Here is a 21,963-nt window from a genome sequence, read left to right as displayed (position 1 = left end):
CACACATATCTGAAAACTGTTAACAGTTTTGCAGACATTCATTTAGTTTGACAGTTATTGAGAGTTCATTTGAGATAAGTTGTGGACCAGTGATGTGCATGAATGACATCACTGGATCATCTTGCTTGTTTGCTGTCATTTGCAACTTGAGTCTGCGCAGTACAGTCATGCTGAGCCCCCTCAACCTGGCCACCGTCTGACAGAGGTTTGAGAATGGCTGTCACAGCTGTCAATCAGCCCTTTTAATATCATCAAATAACTATTTGAAAAATTAACATTTGAATCAGTGTGATAAGAACAACCTAAAATGACAGAAACCATTTTTGGGGGGGAAATGATTTGAGATGTACTTTGATTTGTTTAGTTTGTCACATGTCCTGTCCAGCCCCCTCCCCCCACGTTGGCAAATTGAACATGGTGGCCAAGCACGGTATTGAAAGTCACATGACGCCCTGCAACCCAGAAACAGTTTTTCCCATCCGCTTACATGGGGAAAGAAGCAGCTCTTTTGATTAATAAGTTTTAAATTATGAATCCATTTCTCTTCAGAAACCACCAATAGGTGTTTTCTGGAGCTCCCTCTCTCTCTATACTGTAGCTATGGACTGAGCTTTGGCCTGCACATCACGGAAGTCAAACCAGGAAGAAAACTGTGAGCAGCTTATGTTTGAATGAATGGGCAGCCATTTTCTATACCCTATCCAGTTTCTTTTATACATATATCCGCTAACAGGGGTGGAATTTATGGCCTAATACTTCAGCCAGCCACCAGGGGGCGATCAAGATGTTTTGGCATTTGTTTTTGGGCAATGTCATGGCATCCATATTTATATACAGTGAATGCTTCCACAGTCCACCCTCCCTCCCCCCCCTCCCACCGGGGGTCTGTCATCACGTGTTGTGCGGCCGAGCTTTGTTCAAACCCGCAGAGCTTTATTTTAAATTCTTGTAAAGAGGCCAAGGTTTCCACAGATACCAAGCATTTTCCTAGAGCAGCACAGACCTGGAACACTACACCCACACAACTAAGCAACATCTCATCTCTTTCTCCAAATCTATAAACAGTGGCTACTGGACAATCAAACATGCTGTCATAATCTGGAATAGTGGTTATGCCATTGTTTTGCTATTTGTCTGTGCTTGTGTGCTTATGGAGTAGGGCTTATGCCATTGTTTTATTATGTCTGTGTGCATTATTATGTCTGTATGCTTTCCTCTGAGCTTATTTGATTATGTGCTCTTATATTACATTATATTATATTATGTTATGTTATATATTTAATAAACATAAACATATCAGGCAGGATTAGGAAAGGGAAATGTGTATACAATGATGCATCTAGATTTGTTTAATTTGATGTAATGATGCAGCCAACACTTCACACAGCCCTTCAGAATAAAAACTTCACATAGCCCTTCAGAATAAAAGTCCAACACACAATAAAAGTCCAACACAACTTCACACAGTCCCAACAGGTTGGTCAATCAATCTGAAACTGCACCTGGGCATTGAGCTTTGCAGGCAGGGACTGACGAAGCCGATTTTCCCATTTTCCCTAATTTAAGCTGTTTAAGAGTAAGTCTGGGTGGAGTTATATGTGGCACACACATCCCTGGGTATCTATCGACTTATAACTAGTTAGTGAATAAGTCACGACTTATTACCTTACTTTGCACTATTGTAATCTGCAAGTATACGCCTGTAACTACGGCTTTTCCCTATAGGCTCTTTTAACAGCAACCTTTTGAGGTGGTTTCTTTCTGATTTCCCCCCCATTTTCTCCCCAATTGTACTTGGCCAATTTCCCCCTGCTGCCCCCCGGTCACTGCTCCACCCCCTCTGCCGATCTGGGGAGAGCCATAGACTAGCACCATGCTTCCTCCGACACATGCACAGTTGCCAGCCGCTTCTTTTCACCTGACAGCGGGGAGCTTCACCGGCAGGACGTAGCACACTGTTCCCACCAGTTCCCTCCTGCCCCGAACAGGTGCCCCGACCGAAAAAAACATATAGTTAATAGTTAGTGTGTTCCCCAATCGAAAGAGTTACCAAAACTTTTTCTAACATTGACGCTATTTAAGGCAAACTAAGGGGAAACTCAGGGTGCGGTGGGTTCAAGGAGAAAACTGCTCATTTTCATCCAGCATTGTATCATTACATCAGTATTATACCAGAAAACTGTAAACAGTTTTGCAGGCATTCATTTAGTTTGACAGCAATTGAGTTGATTTGAGTTAAGTTGTGCATGAATTACATCACTGGTCCACAACTTAACTCAAATCAACTGTCAATAAGTGTCAAACTAAATGAATGACTGCAAAACTGTTTACAGTTTTCTGATATACTAGTGATGTTGTAGTGATACAAAGCTGGTTGAAAATCCAGAGTGTTTCTTTAAAGGAGAATTCTGTTTTTTCACAACCTGGACCTTATTTCCAGCTTTAATTATGATTTTTAACTCACCCTGATAAGTTCGGTTTGATATACATCACTGAAACGATAATATGCTTTGAGCTGCGAGCTGGAAGCGAGGAATACGGGGCATGTGTAATGCGTCTATTTACGTCCTGGTAATAGCTTATTTTCTGACACACAGCGGCTCATATCCTTATATCATAGAGACAATGGGAAAATGTACGATCTATTTACCTTGGTGCAACGTGCTCAGCGTGCTGTGTTTGCTGTCTGTCACATTAGAGATGGCAGCTCCTGTTTCCCCCGCTCCTCAGTTAGTAATCCATAATGATGTTATTCCAGCTCAAATAAATAGGGGCGGCCATCGAATTCAAATGCATCGTCCATAATCTTGAAATCAGATATTATCAGCGGTGTTTACAATGCTATGATACAGCGCTCAAGTCGCCCTGCAGGGACTTGCAGGGCGATTTGAGCGCTCAGAGCAGTCGATCTGTAGCATAGCATCACCACTGCACGTTGCACCAAGGTAAATAGATCGTTCATTTTCTCATTGTCTCTATGATATAATAAGGATATGAGCCACTGTTTGTCAGAAAATAAGCTATTTACAGGACGTACAGTAAATAGACGCATTATTACACATGCCCCATATTCCTCGTTTCCAGGTCGCAGCTCAAAGCATATTATCGTTTCAGTGATGTATATCAAACCGAACTTATCAGGGTGAGTTAAAAGTCATAATTAAAGCTGGAAATAGGGTCCAGGTTGTAAAGAATTTGAATTCTCCTTTAAGTGTTTTACCACAAAATATCAAAAGTGTAAATGATTTCACTCTCTAATCCACTAACTGGGGCTCCTAAAAGCCTGTGGCTGTTTGCGTGTCTCTATTGTCCATATTATCTCAAGGCTGATGGCACGAGATAAAGGATGACAGTCTTGAAGGGCGGGTTATTTATAATGGGGCGCGCTGAGGAAGGGGGAGATGGCACTGTACTGTATTTCATGACCTTGCCAGCTCATTGGTTTGACCAGTAATCCACTTCCATAAAGAGAAAGTGAAGGATTTAGAGCCATTGCAGAATGCAATATATACCTTGTGAACACTGTGGGTGCCTGCAGCTTGCTCCAGCTCTCTTGACTTTAACAAGCTCACTACTCTCCTCAGGCAGGTAGGGAACCAGTCCGTTTTGGTTCTGTGTATGAAGTCTAGCCTAAAACTGGAGTTGTTATGTAATGTTTTGCCGCTTGCTGTGTCGGCTCCCTGCATGAGGACATTGTTAGTCGACTGTTTGCTTTGTGGAAATTAGATTACCTCCTCTGTCAGTGAAAGATTATAGAAGAGGGCTTATAGATGGGGGAGGGGTACATTTAAAGTTGAAGTAATGCTGTACGTGTTTGGCTATCAGAGCTTTTGATAGAATATTTGCACTGCGAAAAACGTCCATCTTAACGACATTAAATGTCTCATATTTGGCCTTCAAATCTTATTTGGGGGATTTTCTAGATATGAGTGTCAATATCTTGAACAACTTGATTTGCATGGGAAACAAGAGAAATGATGTAACCCCATTATGTAATCCCATTGGCAGACTTCTTAATTTATGTCCTACAGTTAAGATTTTAGGACTCAATAATATACTGCAATATTAATAGTTCCTAAGATTAAAATTAAGATTTTAGGACTCAGTAATCGACTACTAAGACGGCGATCTTTGCAGTGTGAGACATCTGTGTGTTCATGTAGCCATGAGATCAAGCAGGTGATTGGCTGCTGGGCGTTGACTGGCGGCTTTTGAAGTCTGATCAGTTTCCAGTGTCAGAAGACGTCTGTTGGGGTTTGCCGTTTTTCAGGAAGCCGCCGAGTTGTTGTATTGGAGTCAGCTGCTGTTAGAGTATATGAATAGCCCTATTATTTTACTATTACAGTTAGTATTACTGTTAGAGTATATGAATATCCCTATTACTTTACTATTACAGTTAGTATTACTGTTAGAGTATATGAATAGCCCTATTATTTTACTATTACAGTTAGTATTACTGTTAGAGTATATGAATAGCCCTATTATTTTACTATTACAGTTAGTATTACTGTTAGAGTATATGAATAGCCCTATTATTTTACTATTACTGTTAGAGTATATGAATAGCCCTATTCTTTTAGTATTACAGTTAGTATTACTGTTAGAGTATATGAATAGCCCTATTATTTTAGTATTACTGTTAGAGTATATGAATAGCCCTATTATTTTAGTATTACAGTTAGTATTACTGTTAGAGTATATGAATAGCCCTATTATTTTACTATTACAGTTAGTATTACTGTTAGAGTATATGACTAGCCCTATTACTTTAGTATTACAGTTAGTATTACTGTTAGAGTATATGAATAGCCCTATTATTTTAGTATTACAGTTAGTATTACTGTTAGAGTATATGAATAGCCCTATTATTTTACTATTACAGTTAGTATTACTGTTAGAGTATATGAATAGCCCTATTACTTTAGTATTACACAACATGAAATTCAAAATACACATCAAGATGTGGAAACGGTTCTTCTTATCTTCTGTTACACATGACATCGCTGTCTGTTTCCTCGTTTCCCCGTGTGTGTCCTGAGGGGTTTTCGGAGGTTTTTCCAGGTTACAGGAGCAGTTTTGTAGTTTTTGCCGGTTGAAAGCGGCCTGCCAGGCTGGGAGGCAGTAAAGGGTGATTGATGGACTGGTGATGGTGCTCGCAGTAAGCCAACACCGCTACAAACCCAGAATCTGAAAGCAATACGTCAGTGTTTATCCTCCTGTCAGCGCCGCCCGCGGCTTCACATGAACACTTTGTCTAATCTGACCTGAGTTTCTCTCTGACTTCACTCTTTACTTTAAGCCTCTGGAAGTTCGCCAGTGTTCACTAAAGCTACCACAACTTTATTTTTTATTTTTACATTCATCTTTTAGGCTAATGATTGTCAACGTTTTTTTCATATTGGACCCCATGTTTAGTCCACATTACAGCCACAGTCCACAGACCACCATTTGATGAGATGTTCTTCTCTCAAACCCAAATCTGCGAATAGTCTTATTGTCAGATATGATTTTGTCCATAATTACATGACTGTCTGTATTATACAGTAGCTAGAGAGATAACGGACAAACTGATCAACACAGACCCCACGTTAAGAACCACTGTTTTAGGCTATAGGAAATGTCCCAGGAAGTTTCACCACCGTAATGCATGAACAGCTATCAAAAGGTCTTCTTGTTTGGTAGGCACCTTTTGTTTTTCTGCTTTTTGGTTGGTTCCGAACATGTTGAATCCCTTAATAGGTTTTGTTCGAAAGCAGGGTATAGCTTTCATCAATATACCTTTCTGCTTTATACTTTGATGTTTATTTGTCTTCGGCTTACGTGCATCTGGGGTCAGCGCAGCAGTGTATTTTTGCATTTATGCTCTAACATCTTGTTCATCTGTGGGATGTCCCGGGCACGCCAGTGTCCGGTTACTGCGAACCTTTCAGAGACGAGCTGACAACACCGACTCTTAAGATACAAAATCAGAGCCCAAATTTAGACCGCCGATAATATTCCCTCTCTAGAGAAACAACTCGTCAAGTTGAGCTCCAGTGTCTCAAAATACATTGTCAGCCTTGCCTGCTGGTTTTACAGATGACGGCCATTTGTTGTGGCTCAGCTATGTGTTTAAGATGCCTGCAGCGTTTGTCAGCCGTCTTTTCTCTCAAGACGAGCCTGTGCGCTTTTTTCTCTCCATAATGAAGACGCTGGGAAGGATGAGGAACAGCTGTGGCTCCAGGAATAGCGCTATAATCCGCTGCAGCGACGCGCTCCAACTCCAACACATTACAAGTGTGTTATAGATATCTGGCAGTTTGATACAGTGAGACAGACTGTGCCCACTGTTGCTGGGGCTTAGAGAGACCGTCCTGTAATGGAAAGCACACGGGTTAGATTCCCACAATGGTCAATGTGTGTCTTATTCGTCCTGTTGAAGTGCCTCTGGCAAGGCACTAACACTGTCTGCGGGGATAGGGGGTTTGATGCCAGTCTGCTTTCATGAAATGTTGTGAAATATAATATATATAAATATATAGTAAATATAAATACTGTATGGAGCTCCGTCATGAAAAGTGAGTAATGCAGGATTCAGGATTAACATACCACTAACACAGCACAGTTCACCCTGCTCCCTGGGTCCCCAGTGTATTAGTGTGTAAAAGTGGCCTTTGCTGGCAGCTGAGGCTTAACATGTTGTGTCTTTCCAGAGAGAGAGGGGAGGGGGGGATTCCGATTTAGTAGCTAAGGTTAGGGACTTGTGGGCGGTCGATGGGTGGGAGGGTGTCTTTTGTGACGTCCGTTTTTATGTTTGTTGAGACAGTTTAATATATCTGAAAACCGTCAAACTTCCTATTTGCAGCTTTTCTGTATTTACTGTAACATGCTTTCAAGTGTGTACAAGAAACATTTGGGAAGAAAAGGTTAGCTTTGTTTGTCTATGATGCAGCTGGTTTAAGACGTGTGTTGCATTGCAAGCGGGTGCATCACAGCTTTCAACAATGACAGCTCGCTACATCCGGGTCGGCAACCAAACTAGTATAGCCAAACTAGGATAGCCGATGGCATCGATCTAACCAGACCCCATAACAAGCTTAGCTTAATCTACATATTAACAATGAACAATGCAATTACACACACACACACACACACACACACACACACACACACACACACACACACACACACACACACACACTCACTCTCTCACCCGCACACTATCGTCACAGCATTTACTGGCCATATGGATACAGTAGCATCTGTACTATATAGTGTCTGCGCTCCTATTGGCTGGTGTGTATGCTCCTCATGTGTGCACGTTCATCACTGCGCCAGTCAAGAGCGCTGAAGCCCCGCCCGCTGTGATGTGACGGTGTATGCAGCAAACAGCCGCTGCAGAAGGACAGAGCTGTTTATTTAAAGTTTATTAATATCGAACGATATTGTGAGTCCAAATTGCACCAAATCCGACACTGCACTTCCTCGAGTTCCCAGCAACACACCGGCCAAGTGTGAAGTTGATCGGAGGAACGGTTCTCAAGATATGCAAAGGACAGACAGACAAACAGAGATTCCTTGCTTTATAGTTACTAGTGCAGTGCCCGTTCCCCAGTTCGAAGTTGATCGGACGGACAGTCCTGAAGATACGTGAAAACCGTGATCTTATTGGTCGAATTGCACGAAATTCAACACTGCAATTTCTCGGGTTCTCAGGTCAAGGACACTAACTCGTCCTTGATATTTTCATTCAGACCTTTTTGGAATGCTTCCATTAAAGCTCGCCCGTTCCGGCCGCACTCAGCCGCAAGCGTATGAAAGTATGCTTTATGCATTTGCATAAAGCATACTTTCACTCAAGTATGCAAAGATTGATGAGCCGTTTAGATGCATCCCACCCACGTACTGGGTGATCAAAAACTTGTCTCATTTCCTCTGTGAAAAACTGGTAAGAGTCACACTCAATCCCCTTTCCAATGACCAGCCCATTCTAATGCTTTTCCCCGCACACAGCCGATACGGTGGGTTGGATACGACTGTGGTTGTAAATCAAACACCAGAGAGCATTGCAGTAAGAAAGAGCCATAGGAGCCTAAGGGCTAATGTACACCGCCTCCGGAACAGATGCGGTACGGCCCCGGTACGGCTGCGAACAGACCCACACTCTGTAATCTGTCTGATGGATGCAGGATCCGACAAAAATAGAACGGGTGCGTAATTTTTCTGTGCCGCATGTATCGCCTGTCTATTAACATGGGCGAGAGTCAATCTGGCAGTTTTGCCGGACCCGCAACGCTGCCGTAACGTATCTGGTGTACATTGCCTATTAGTTGCCATCATAGCGTTCAGGTTGTGGGGCAGAGACGAGAAGAGGGCATACACAAAACGTTCTCATTTTTCAGCTCCATCTCATCTGATCATTGCAATATAAAAATATTTTCACGACGTGGCCTTCGGGAGCCTGTCGCTGTTTGATATGACCCATTTACGTGGTTTCTCCTTATTTTTTGCCTCTGCCTCCCCCCTTTATGCTTCCACAAGGAAAAGACCAGGCAGGGCTGACAACGCCAGTGCCATTTGCAACTTTTGATCAGACATATTCTCCATTAGAAGTAGCTATATTACAAAGCCCTCTGGTGAGCGAGAGTGATGTGAAAAATATTAGGCAGGTTTGAAGTTTAATCAGGGACATATTGCATCGAGTTAACACTAGATGAATTGCATGTCCTTACAGTATAAATGTTAAAAACACATACACAAACACATTATTAAAAAGAGATCAGTTACATCTTTTCATTAAGAAGTCTTCTCAGGTAGGGAATGGTGGAGTTCCTATAGTGCTCAGTTCTCATTCTCAGTTGGCAGCATAGACTGGAGTTTACTGGCCTGTCTGGTGCTGCAGCCAGAGACAGAACCATTGGAGGGGGGGGGGGGGTTCTCTCAGTTGGGAGAGAACTGTCTTTCAACATGCCATAAGACTCCTCAACAAATATCTTTCTCTCTCTCTCTCTCTCTCTCTCACACACACACACACACACACGCAATACGTACGCGATCGCACGCGCACACACACACACACACACACACACACACACACACACACACACACACACACACCTCGTACAAGTTTGGAGTGCCATATGACTGACTGATTTTAATATTGACTAAGCGCAATGACTGATGCATACATTTCATTGCAGCACCTTGCACTCATTGCTAGTGTTCGTCTTTTTTCCAAATTTATATTAGTATTGCTCTTGTGTGTTTCTGTTTCTTTTATGCTATGTTTCATATTTATCGGGTGTTACGGTTTGCTTATATTTTATGTCCTGTGGAGCCTCCCGGCCTAAGAATTTCCCACGAGTGTACTTGTGCAACCGGAGTGACACTAAACATCTTGATCTTGATCTTGTATATCTGCAGTCATAGGTCTCACGCAGGCGGCAGAATGTACACATGCTAGTTGACTGTCGGCTGTAGTCTTTGTCGTGTGTTCAGGTGCAACTTTTTGGACCCGACACAGACAACGTGAGGCGACGCAACAGTCGGCCTTCGTTGGTTGGTTTAGTGTGTCTGGACCTTTAGCTGAAATTCTTGTGTCCAATTTGTGTTTTTGTCACAGAATCCAGTTCATGGAAGAGATGGGGACTTGGACTTGAACTTGAGTCGCACTTAAGTCACACACACAGTGACTTGAGACTTGACTTGAGACTCGTCCTCAAAGACTTGAGACTTGACTTGGACTTGAGGTTTGGGACTTGTGAACAAGCTTTTATTTTTTTTTATTTTTTTTTATTGTTAAGGAAATGTCTCCTAATTTCATCCAATCAATGATGATCCTGTATCCTAATAGATAAAGGAGCGAGGATAATACAGTACGACATGCTTTGAATCCATTAGTTTTAGCTATGCAGTGTTCTAAGAGACTTGAGACTTGACGTGGAGTTGTGACCGAAGACTTGGGACTTGACTTGGATTTGGAAGTGTTGTTAGCTAATCTAGTTAGCTCTATTTTGAACCAAACAGGGACTTGAGTTGAGCTGCTGGGCAGAGCCATGATCTGTTTGGAGATCAATAATAAGGAAAAGAAACGTGCACATTACATCAAAACAGTCAAAATCAGATAGTCTTTTCTTTAATCTGGTGGAAGCATTTCTCAATAAAAAAGTGAAACGACACAGACAATGGTTTATAATCGAACTTTCCATGCCTGTCCATTCACTTAATGGGCAATTTTGCATTGGGGACAGTTCTATTTAATAGAACTGTCCCCAATGCAAAATTCGGACTGCCCCCAGGTTTAGTTGCCAGTAACATGACCGTAAGAAAGGCAGATGGAGTGAGCAAGGATGGATGATTTAATATTCCATAGCTCTGACCTAACCAAATCTGACATCAATATTGTGAACACATAATAAATTATTATTTATGGAGAAGGGGTGGGAGTTAATAAGTTTTACTTCTTCCCACTCCTTTTCGAATATGTATATATTCTATTTTTCTTTGTTTCTGAAATGGCTTTTATTTATTATTTTGCTTTCATATTCGAAATAAACACTTCAATCAATCAATATAATATGATAAAAATGATTGTTTTAGTAAAGTGTATCACTAGGGGGCACAGTGGCGCAGTGGTAAGCGCTGTCGCCTCACAGCTAGAAGGTCCTGGGTTCGATTCCCACCTGGGACGCTGTGAGCACTGAAGGAGTGTGTGCCCGTCCGCATGTCCTCGAGTGCCCACCGCCCAGGTGGGGTCGTCAAAAGAGCCTTTCTGTGTGGAGTTTGCATGTTCTCCCCGTGCCCCCTGGGGGTTTCCTTCATATAGGAACCCCACACCAAAACATGCAATATCCTGGTCACTGATGTGGTGCCTCCTCTGGTCGTTAGGGGCGCCTGTTCGGAGGGAGGGGAACTCGTTGGAATAGAGTGATCCTCCCACGTACTATGTATGTCCTACCGGTGAAGCTTCCCCTGTCAGGTGAAAAGAAGCAGCTGGTTACCATGTCATGGAGGAAGCATGGAGCCAGTTTCGGCTCTCCACAGGATAAATAAATTAAAATTAGCACTAATGGGGGATAAAAATTGTATAAAAAAATCTGGAAGAAAAAAAAGTAAAGTATCACTTAATACAAAGAATAAAGGCTCTGATAGAACTGATATCATATCAGCTGAAAGAAATCTTCCCCCAAGTCTATAAATCCCGCTATCTGAAGAACAGGAATCCCCCCCCCCCCCCAGTTTGGAAAATTAATTTTAGGCCTTGAGCAGGATGTAAGCTGCTCAAACTGTGATGGCCAAGCGTCTCATTTGTGATAATTACAGCAGAAAAACACAGAGCTTCATCTTTTTTTTCTGCCCCGCGATACATATTGTCACATTTTTCTATTGCAATATATTAATTATTATGTCTTGTTTTCTGTTTCTGTCCCCTCACCAGGAAGGAAGCGTGGGGCTCCAGCAGCCAAGATGGCCACTGAGTAAGTACACAGTTTACTTCACAGTTGACCACTTTACTGCATGTGGCATCTTTTAATCTAAATTATCTCTTTGTGTCTGCAGAAAAAGAATGTCTTCGAGCCGCAAGCATGCCCTGAAAGTAAGGAACAAATACTGTATATCTTCACATTTCTGTTCTGACTATGTTTACTGTACATGGACTGCTATAACCCGAATATTGACCTTATTCTAAATGAGACAATATTTCAATTAGTTGTTTACATGAGTTGCTTATAGAATATCCCATTCATATTCCCGTTTTACATGACGTCCCTACATCCTGCGTCTGAGTTTCCCTCCTGAATTTATTTGAACCTGAAAGCATTTCTGTCATGTTGCTACTGTGTTAGGTGCCATGCACACTAGCCCCATTTGTCACTCTTTTCCGGGTATGACGTGATCGTCTCCCCTGCAAGAATCCCATATCCGTACATAGACTTCCCTGCGATTCTGGATCCTAAATTGTCTAAATCAGCGATACGCACGTACTGTAAGTGTCACCGAAACATTTCAAAGCCACCTACTAGAGCAGAAAGGTTCATTGCTTCTCAACGGAGGGGTTTGAAAGCTCGATGCTGCTAATAAATGCCTCTTTTTATCTGAATTCTGTGCTGGTGATATTATTTTTTTCGGGTTAGAGCTCCCAGCCATCACAGCGTTCAACAGTGCCCCCTCCCCTGGTCGAAAGCTCAGTCTGTGATCCATAATGATCTATGGCTCTCTTATAAGTTGTGTCTTTTGTGGACTCTGCTCTCCATCTGGAGAGCATTCCTAAAGATAGATAATATGTATTTTTTCTTCTGACCAGACCAAGGTTGTATTGTCTCTTAAATGAAAGATCAAGGTTGAACCTGTGTAGCTGGTGGAAATGTACTGGGCATCAGATGGACCATTACAAGTCCCTCTCAAGTCGCGAGATAGACTGAATGCCGGAAGCCAGAACATGGCAATTGTCTCTCCCCTGTCTCCCAAAATCTCCCGCTGATCACGTGACTGTGTGACTTGGCCCAAACATGTAGTTGTGGTGTATGTCCACTAAATACAATATTTCATTTTTTACTATGAAATTTCACAGTACGGTAGGTATCTCCCAAATTATCACGGTATACAGTATTTCATGGTATTAATCCCCCCTTAATTAAACATACTATGTCCCATTGATAAAACAAACAAACAAACAAACAAACAAGTATTTTTCTTTGAAGAAAAATATTGCTTCATTGAACTAAAACTAAAAATACTATGAGTTTACACAAGGGTTCTCCATTATGAACTTATTTGTAGTGGCGTACGGCACCGTGCATTTTGCGCAACATATGCGCACAGTATTACAGGGAAAGCTTACAGAAAATGTCTTTCATTGCCTAATAACTAACATGATGCTTTGTGTTTTGCAGAGTTGTATGCTGGCTGTTGCAAAGGACTTACTGGATTCTGAGGCGGGTGTAAAGGGTGGGGAGAGAGAAAAATATCTGGCGGATAAAGTTCCTCCTCTGGATGTGCCGCATTCCAAGGACGCACTCATGGTGAGAGAACATGATCAGCTGGAGGAAAACGGAGTGTACAGTGTGTATGGAACGGACCTAGTCCCCAGACATCGGGTCTCAGCAAATCGAACATGGTGGCCACGCTCGGTATTGCAAGTCATGTGATGCCCTGCGGTCCAAAAATGATTTTTCCTATCCACATACATGGAGAACGAAGCAGCTGTAAAACTCTCAGTATCAAGTATCATGCATCCAATTTGATTTCTCATCCAGACTGCATCAATCAACAAAACTGCTGTTTTCTTTTCAGGAACTTTGCAAAAAGCTGCATGAGCAGGTTCACGAGGGGGAGGAGGAGCGCTACTCCATCGAGTTCAAACTGCAGCTGGTGCTGGATGAGGTGAGATACAGCCACGTGCTGCATGCTGGGAACATTCTCAGGTTAATCTAGTCTAGAATAGAAAAGCTACTCTGTTTCATCTGTATTGGTACTACAGGGTTTCACAGAATAGTCGACTAGTCGAATATCAAAACCGCGAGTAGACACTGGGCATCGTTGTAATCGTTAATCTGTGGATTTAGCCAGCCCCCAGGCGTCAGGTCTCAGCCCTGAAGCAAATTGAACTTGGTGGCAAAGCTCGGCATTGCAAGTCACCCAGAAAGAGTTTTTCCCGTCCACTTACATGGGGAAAGAAGAAGCTGTAAAAAAAAAAATCTGCGTGTCACTCAAAGTCAAAAACGGCCCTTTTAATGATCAAGCTTTAAATTATGGTACATTCTTCTTCAGAAGCCACCAAGAGCCGTTTTCTGGAGCTCTGACCACTATAACTCTGTTCATGTTGACGGGAATACATAAGCAGACATCATGGCAGACATGCGCACATGACCGTGGGCCATACATCGCGGAAGTAAATCCAGGAAGAAAAAAACCCTTCAAAATGCTTCATGCGCTGGTGAGCAGCTTACGTTCGAATGAAACGCACTAAGAAAGCTTTTGAGATGGCCTTCTAATGACTGAAGGTGGACATGACTTTGGTTGTTGTTGAACATACGTAGATTTGTTGAAACAATAATTTTCTACGTTATGCCATGTGGGGGGAGGGGGGTGCTTACTACGGCTCTGCAGGCTCTGTCAGAGACGAGTTGTAAAGATAACCTTAGGTGTGTTTACGTTTACGATGGAAAGTGAAGGGAAATGTTTTCTAATAGATATTCTCTTTAATAGCTCAGACAAGCCTACTGGGGTTTAGTCCAATCAGATTGCAGCTCATTCGTAAACAGTCTCTCAGAGCCAATCAAGGACTCTGCTATTTCACCTTCTCATCCGGGTTGGTCCCACCCAGAGCCGTATAATAGAAGAGTTCTGACATCTCCATTCACTCCAATGGACCAGTTTTTTTCCAGGAAGTAGAAAGTGGAACTCTTCAGTAAAAAAAGCAGCACTGTCGAGTTGCATCAAAATAGACAGTGTTGTACTTTGAAAGGGTTTTTCATCCCTTGAAATGAATCAAATTGTACATTATCTGCTTTATTTTAGCATGCAAAAGTAGCGCGAGACCCATTCCTGGCTGTTCATTGGCTAATGATTCTTGCATTTTGGTCCTCCGCTGACGCCACTCTCTTACTAGAGGACACTAGTCCCACCTACATTAGTTAACCCTTTACTGGTTGTATTTTATACCTTTTTGCTGAGAATTTATCATTGTTATTGGGTGAAAAAAATATAATATCTCCCGCATCAGTCATGAAGGTCATGCATTTCTTGAGGATTATCAGCGCCTCTTTCAAGGTAACCAGCATCAATTGGTGGTCCAGATGTAGTAGAAAAATCTAGTTGGCTGGTATTGTATAAGACTAGAAGTGGCTGATAAATCATGAGGTGAACCAGCAGCCTCTGTAGTCGGTGGGAAATGCCCCCCCCCCCCTGTTTGAGAAGAGAAATTCACAAGGCTAGACAAGACCTCACTGGTCTTTCATGACTTCTGATTATGTTATTGTTCTTTCTGCCACAAATTCACCAAAAGGTCAAAGACCTCAACATCAAGATTGTTGATCTGAGGGGCAAGTTCAAGAGACCGAAGCTGAAGAAAGTGCGCATGTCCGCTGATGCCATGCTTAAAGCTCTGCTGGGCTCCAAGCACACAGTCAACATGGACCTGAGGTCCAACCTAAAGCAAGTGAAGAAGGAGGTTAAAGAAGAGGTGAGTTCCCTCCTGATCCATCTAGCATTCACTCCTCAAGACTCCACTTCCTGTCTTGTTTCTCTCAGCTGCATTCCTGTTTGTCATGTTGGTGGAGGTGGTTGGTGGTGGTGAGATGGTGCCGACTCTGAACCTCTAGGCTTGTCTGTCAAGTGCTCATAAACCTGACAATAATATTTTTTACCAGCCAAGATACAGTGGACTCGTCTAATTGTGATCACTTTGGGACGCATCAAATTGATCACTATAAGCGGATGATCATTATTATAACTGTTTATGTATTTATTTATTTATTTAGAAAGGAAGGAAATAAGAAAAGCAGCAGCAGATAGGGAACTATAGCATTACATTAAGCAATAACTCATCATTGAGACCCCTAGGGGTGAGAGTTTGTAGTGTGTGTATCCAGTAGGCTTCACAGAAGATCAAGGTTACCACCTCTTTTGGGCAGGTAAACTTTCTCTATACCAATAAAACGAAATGTGGAGATGTTATGGTTAGAGTCATTAAAATTAACTGCAACAGGATAATCTCGATCATTTCTACGGATATAACTTTTATGTTCACTGATCCTCTGCTTAAGTTGTCTGGACGTTTTGCCTACATATGCCAGTCCACACGGACAATGTATTAAATATATCACATGGTTGGAGACTTGACATGATGCAGGAAGAGAAGACTTGAGACTTGCCTTGAATTGGGCTCTGGCAACTTGGGACTTGACTTTGATGACTTGAAAAGGTTTCTAAAGTCTTGACTTGGTAATTTACATTTAGACTTGGGAGCTGACCTGAGACTTAAACATCTTTGTGTTAATAATTTTATAATTTACAGCAACTAATCTAAATGAAACATTCTTTGTGTTTGCAGGACAAGCAGCTGCGTGACGTGGGAGACTGGCGTAAGAACATTGAAGACAAGTCTGATAGGAAGAAGATGTTCGATAGTTAAATCTGATTGCTTCATTGAGTGTTGGGCTTAGCGTGATTGACAGGACAGGATTCTACTCTGATGTGTTTCTAATTGAAGAGTTCTATTCCAAAATGCTATATATCCAGTTTGGACAAAAATCATTATTGCAACATCAACCTCTAATATCTTTCATAATGTTTTAGCCATTTAGCTGACTTAAAGGAAAACTCCCACGAAAACTGTAACTCTGTTCAAATCAGCTGTTAGTGCTGTACATTTCATCCATCTGTCCATTTAGTACGGTAGTTTGGTGTATTTTTCTTCTTTGTGGATAATTGGCCAATCATAGACGACGTGACATGACCTCCAGATATTGGTTTGAGTATTCTAGAGTGGAAAAAGAGTGGCATTCTGGGAAATGTAGGAAATCCAAGGAGTACATCGGTGGATGGATTTAGGAATTAGGAAACCCCGACCTCCCTGGGAAATCCCTCTGGAGCCTTTGATGCACATTTATTTGGACATTGTGGCCAAAATATAGGGCACCAAGGCCAAACTCAACGGTGATCAAAATCCTTTTTCACTCATTTTTCCTCAAAATAAATATCCTAATATAGAAATTAATTTCTGCAGTGTGATACAGCACATGTAAGATGGCTCAGACTGCAAAGTTAGTTACATGTCCAGTACATGATAACATGTATAAGTGTAACCCAGGTTATTTTCTGTAGCTACACATTAGAGATGTCACATTTATAAACACCTATCAGTATATGCTACAACTATGTTCCCTAAATGCCTCATGCAGGCTACTGCTAGTGATAGCGTTTTTTGCTGCTCTCAACCTGGTTAATTTAGCTATAGGCCTAACATTCTTCATTACAGCAGCTAATTACCTGCTGTACATTTAAATGTACACTAGTTCTGCTCAAGCACTCTTAGCTCTCTCCTTTTAGTGACCTTCTCACTAATCCCATAGTTGTTTACGCGCTATTCAGATCTGTAGTTACTTGGCTCAGCAGTTAGCGATAGCTTAACAGTTAGCAATGGCTTCTCTCTCTCCCCCTCAGTTTATTAATAATTAGCTGCTTAATGCTTACGTCAATGATACACATATATTTGGGGGAGAAATCTCACGCTACTGTTGATGTTCATCGTGATGATGGAGACACTGTGAAACAAGTTTGTTTGCTGAGTCATATGTAGTTTTAAATGAGGACAATGGCCAGTTAAAGACAGGGCATGCCAAACTGACCATGTGGGTAGTTAATTTTAGAAGGGGCATCACCGCCACACTCCGGGGCATCCACGGGGGGGGGGGGGGGGGGGGTGAAGATAAGCACAGCAACTGGAGTGACAACAGCGCACACTACAGCATAATATGAGTAGCACAATAGCATAACAGGTTACGTGTTTATATACTGACAGTCACTTTGATGATTGGCTCTGAAAAGAGAGGGAAAGTGATGGCTAACTGATTGGTTTTCTGGGTAAAGAGAAAACATGAATGAAACTAGACAGGTGGGGAGGGGGGTATGTCTTCGTGATTGAACTTGCATTATGAACTGCAGTAGAGGTAGACAAGGATTTCACACACAAAAAAGAAATGACGCCATCACTAAATGGAATGAAGTGAACATCACAGACTGATGACATCACAGAAGGATGATCAAAGGGGGTTTTCCTTTAAAATAAATAACAGCACAATAAGCATCAATTCCTAAGTAACAAATGTCGCTATCAAAGGGTCAGAGATACAGCATGCTGGCAATAGATGAAACACATTTTCCTGTGTCTGTAAAAGGATTGTGTCATGTTTTAATTTTAATTTTCTACTTTCAATCATTTTGTATTTTTTCACACTTTGGATATGCACTTTGGATCAAAAGTCTTCAGTTGAACCTATGTGTTCTGCTTCAGCTAGTATTACTGTGATGTACTGTGTCAAAAGTCCCTGGATGTTTGTACTGAAGTCAATAGGCAGGCGTGGAGAATAAGCAGGCGTGGAGATCAGTCATCCACGCTTTAGCTGTGTAGCGTCACAGTACATCCTGCTGCACAATACCATGTCATCTTTTCTCAGTTGTCCAAAAGGAAACGAGATGTATTTTGCTCTTCTTGGTGCTCTAACATTAAATATGAATGCTTCATGTTCATCTCTCTTCATACTCCTGTCCAATGTGAATAACTTACTGCCATACGCTGTGGATTTGTTGTTTTAACACAATTACGATTTTAGGACTAAATAAGGCTAAATGACTTGTTAATATGGCGATTTTTACAGTGTAGAGGAAGTGTGTATCAGATTTTATGGTGTAAATCCAGGGGTTCAGTGTCTATGTGTTGATAAGATACAGTTTGGATCATTATTTACATTATTTAATATGTGTTGAGATAATTGAAATAATCTATGTTGTGTCTCTGCTAGACAGCTCCCTTTAGCAGATAAGGCTGATGGTTAGGTCATATTGATGCATGTAACCTGCCAGGCAAGTTTTTCATGCTGCTAATTCATAAAGGTGAAGATTGTGATTCTGTGAAGCCACAGAAATACTAACTTTGGTTTACCTTCTTATTTTGGATAATGCTAATCGCCTATGCTACACATAGAAGATTTTGATGCCAATCACATAATAAGGGAGATCAAAGGGTCAACCTCCCTAAAAGTCACAGTAATCCTTTAAATATTTACAACCTTCTTGGAAACGGGACCGGTACTGTGTGTCAGAGTGAAAAGATTGGGCTGATTTTGAAAAGTGTGGTTCATCATTACAAACAGACAGCGTTCAACAAAGTCAATTTCTCAGGACACCTACAGGTGAGTTATTGCACCGTTTAATTATTTTTGGATTGTAAATTGATGTATTCTACAATCATCGAATACTGTCTTTTTTTCCACAGACCCACTCACATGTGAACCAGCTGATTGCTGTAGGGTGAGTCCTCCAACCCAGACGACCACATACCAGTAGTTTGTAAAACGACCCACAGGAGCATTGCACTTCCAACGTTCATTTGAAAACGTCACTGTTTATTTGAAAATGTTGGTTAATTTCAAAACGTTGCTACGGTTGTGTTTAAGCAACTAAAACAACTTAACTTAAGGTTAAGGTTATGGTTTGGGTTACACTAAAATAACAAAAATGTTACGGTTGAATTGTAGACATTGGAAACACTCAGATTCTAATAGGGGTTCCAGGGATCCTTGAGTGGTTCCAGGGCCCTTGGGGTAGTCCAGAGGCTCTTGAGGGGTCCAGATGGCATTGCAGGGATTCCAGACGTCCTTGAGGGGTTCCGGGGGTCCTTGCAGGGGTTCCAGGGGTCATTGAGGGGGTCCAGAGGTCATTATAGGGTTACCGATACTGGTAGCAGGATGAGGCCCCCGTGCCGGAGGCCCGCCAATCTAGATTTGAAGATTGCATAGCGGCCTGGTACAGGGAGCATTCACTTATTATCGCCTGTACATAGTGAGGAAAGGCAACACACTCCCCTTGCATTTCTGAATTCAAAAAATTCTAAACTTGAGTTCAAAACTGCAGTGCAGAACATTCTTGAGGCTCGACTTGGCTGTCGGCCTCCTCTGCCCATCACTTTACAGTATGATGATGAATCTGAATCTGATATTCCTCGATAGCATAACACTGTTGCTGAGGGAGACACCAGAAACCTTCCAGCATTCCTGTGTACATTAGACCCAGCATGAGTCGTCACTGATGTCTGCACCTCAGACAGAGCTGTCATCGCCATACTCCTGTTAGCATTCAATCTGTTCAGCCTGATCTGTAGGCTCGTACCTTTGGTGAAGATGGAATGGATATCAATTATTGGAATATTTTGACGTGATTTTCATCCACTTGTGTGTGCTTGATCCTCTTTGTATCACCATAATGCAAAACTGGCAACCTGGTTTTACCCCATGGCGTACAAATAGGCTAACACAGGTGTCCATTTTGAAAATACGTGCAATGTGTAGGCCTACACCAAAGTCAACTGCCCAGACCTATGCACGCGGCTGCAACGAAAACAACGTTGGTTGTGTTTAGGTAAGCGAAAAAAAGTTTTTTTGCATGTTGTTGTTTTTTAGGGGGGGTTCCTATCTGGAGGAAACCCCAGGGGAGCACGGGGAGAACATGCAAACTCCACACAGAAAGGCCCTGAGGACGTGGGAATGGGGACACACCCTCAGCGCCAACAGCATCCCAGGTGGGAATCGAACTAAAGTAAAACAACTTGGTTAAGGCTAGGCGTGCGTTTTGGGTTAGGCTTAAATAACAAAAACGCCAAATGTGACTTCTGCTTGAAATGTAGACTTTGGATACAAACACGGGTCCCCGGCATGAAAGGTGTTTTACGCCGCCCGACCACTACCATCTCCAGTGACCTAGAGGCGGGTAACGCTAGCCGATGGAAAATGTGTCTTGATAGGCCCACCTGAAATCATGCCCACATTTTTTTTATAGCCCAAGTGTTAATATGAGAGGCCTCTGGCAACCAAAGCTAAAGAAAGAGTGAGAAGCTTCTCAGATCCACGGCTTAGATCGGCAATCCAAGATGAAACCCTAACCAGGCCAGCAGTGATTAGATGATATTTATAGAAATGCAAGCCTGTTAAACACTTTATTTGGAGCAATGGTGAAAAGCTATATCAAAGTTTCATCAGTAGTTTCTGTCTTCTGAGGCTATTTTCTCCATCGCTCGCTCGCAGGACTCCGTGTGTCGTCGACCTTTCAGGTTCGCAGTTGTCTTTGCTATGGAATTAGTGAAATCCTGCATGAGCCGTTTTCTCCGGGATGTTTGCTTTTCCTGTTGGGACAGTGGGGTAAAACTGCCTCTGGCTGCTTGAAAATGATCCAATGTGATTCTTTTGATAAATGTTACAAGACGACTACAGGATGCTGGTTACTGGGACTTTGCTTGCATGGGAAGATGTTAGGAAAATGTCTATGTTGGTCAAATGATGCAAACATTAGTAGATGTTAGCAGTTATTGTAAATGTTCCGTGTCCTTGTTTGTTTTAGCTTTTGCCTACCTTTTTATTTTTGTGTGCTAGTACCGGTACATTGAGAGCAACGCAAACCGGAGTCAGATTCCTTGTATGTGTAGCCTACATACTAGACCAATAAAGCAGATTCTGATTCTGAAATGCGTTAATTAAAGTAATGTATTTTATTTTTAGTGCAGTGCTATTTGGTGCAACAGCTGTGTCGTACGATGTTTCGCTTCCTTGCATTTCGCGGCGGAGCTCAAACAGCAGACATTTCAGCTGTGTAACGGACCCTGTGTAAACATAGAAGAACTTACAGTAAAGTCTTGATAACCAGCTCGGTGCAGCTGCAGCTGCTTCAGGAGATGCATTTCCCTCGGCTAATTCCCTCTGGGAAAACTAGATTGGTTTTAGCAACCTTCTATAAGTGGAGGGCCGGCTGAGAGAAACTGCTGCGTCTTGCCTTTGCACTCAGTAAAGCTATGTGTTTAATTGATCACAAGACATGTGTTTTCAGCGTTTGGTCAATATGTGTCAGATAAGATTAAGATATGGATGTGATTACAAGTCCAATAGACACCCAGATGTATTGAAAGTGACCCAGGTCCTTTAACAGTGGGAAAGTAAGATAAAGACAGATATCAACTGTTGACAGAAAGTACTGTACTGTTTATTTGCAGTTAACCTGTCCATTGCTTATCATAACTCAAAATGTTGGGCTCTTGACTGCAGACACTTTTCCTGGCATACTACATCACCCTGCATAAAAACTAACCTGACACTGCCAAATCCTGGCACCACATCATCCCTGTCCTCAAAGAACTCCACTGGCTTCCCATTTCTCACCGGATCAAGTTCAAAATCCTGGTCATCACTTACAAAGCCCTTAAACTTTGCCCCCTTA

The 21,963-nt window shown here is 42.1% G+C and overlaps 1 protein-coding gene across 1 annotated transcript in view; it reads left to right on the top strand.

Annotated features, from left to right (window-relative positions):
* Positions 1 to 3,544: 3,544 nt before the first annotated feature.
* LOC310792989 (uncharacterized protein) overlaps positions 3,545 to 21,963 on the top strand; it is a gene marked incomplete at its 3' end in the record, with an annotated part of 38,930 nt that continues 20,511 nt past the window's right edge. The window contains exons 1-7 of the mRNA XM_083654741.1: positions 3,545 to 3,588; positions 11,417 to 11,456; positions 11,539 to 11,575; positions 12,873 to 13,001; positions 13,273 to 13,362; positions 14,987 to 15,163; positions 16,034 to 16,101. Coding sequence (XP_083510867.1) covers positions 11,446 to 11,456; positions 11,539 to 11,575; positions 12,873 to 13,001; positions 13,273 to 13,362; positions 14,987 to 15,163; positions 16,034 to 16,101 — 512 coding nt within the window. The 5' untranslated portion in view covers positions 3,545 to 3,588; positions 11,417 to 11,445. The remainder of the gene's footprint in view (positions 3,589 to 11,416; positions 11,457 to 11,538; positions 11,576 to 12,872; positions 13,002 to 13,272; positions 13,363 to 14,986; positions 15,164 to 16,033; positions 16,102 to 21,963) is intronic.

This window comes from Poromitra crassiceps, assembly GCF_964638095.1.
Source record: "Poromitra crassiceps genome assembly, chromosome: 18".
Lineage (NCBI taxonomy): Eukaryota > Metazoa > Chordata > Actinopteri > Beryciformes > Melamphaidae > Poromitra > Poromitra crassiceps.
Note: the sequence above shows the minus strand (reverse complement) of the source record. Positions and strands in the feature narration are given on the sequence as shown.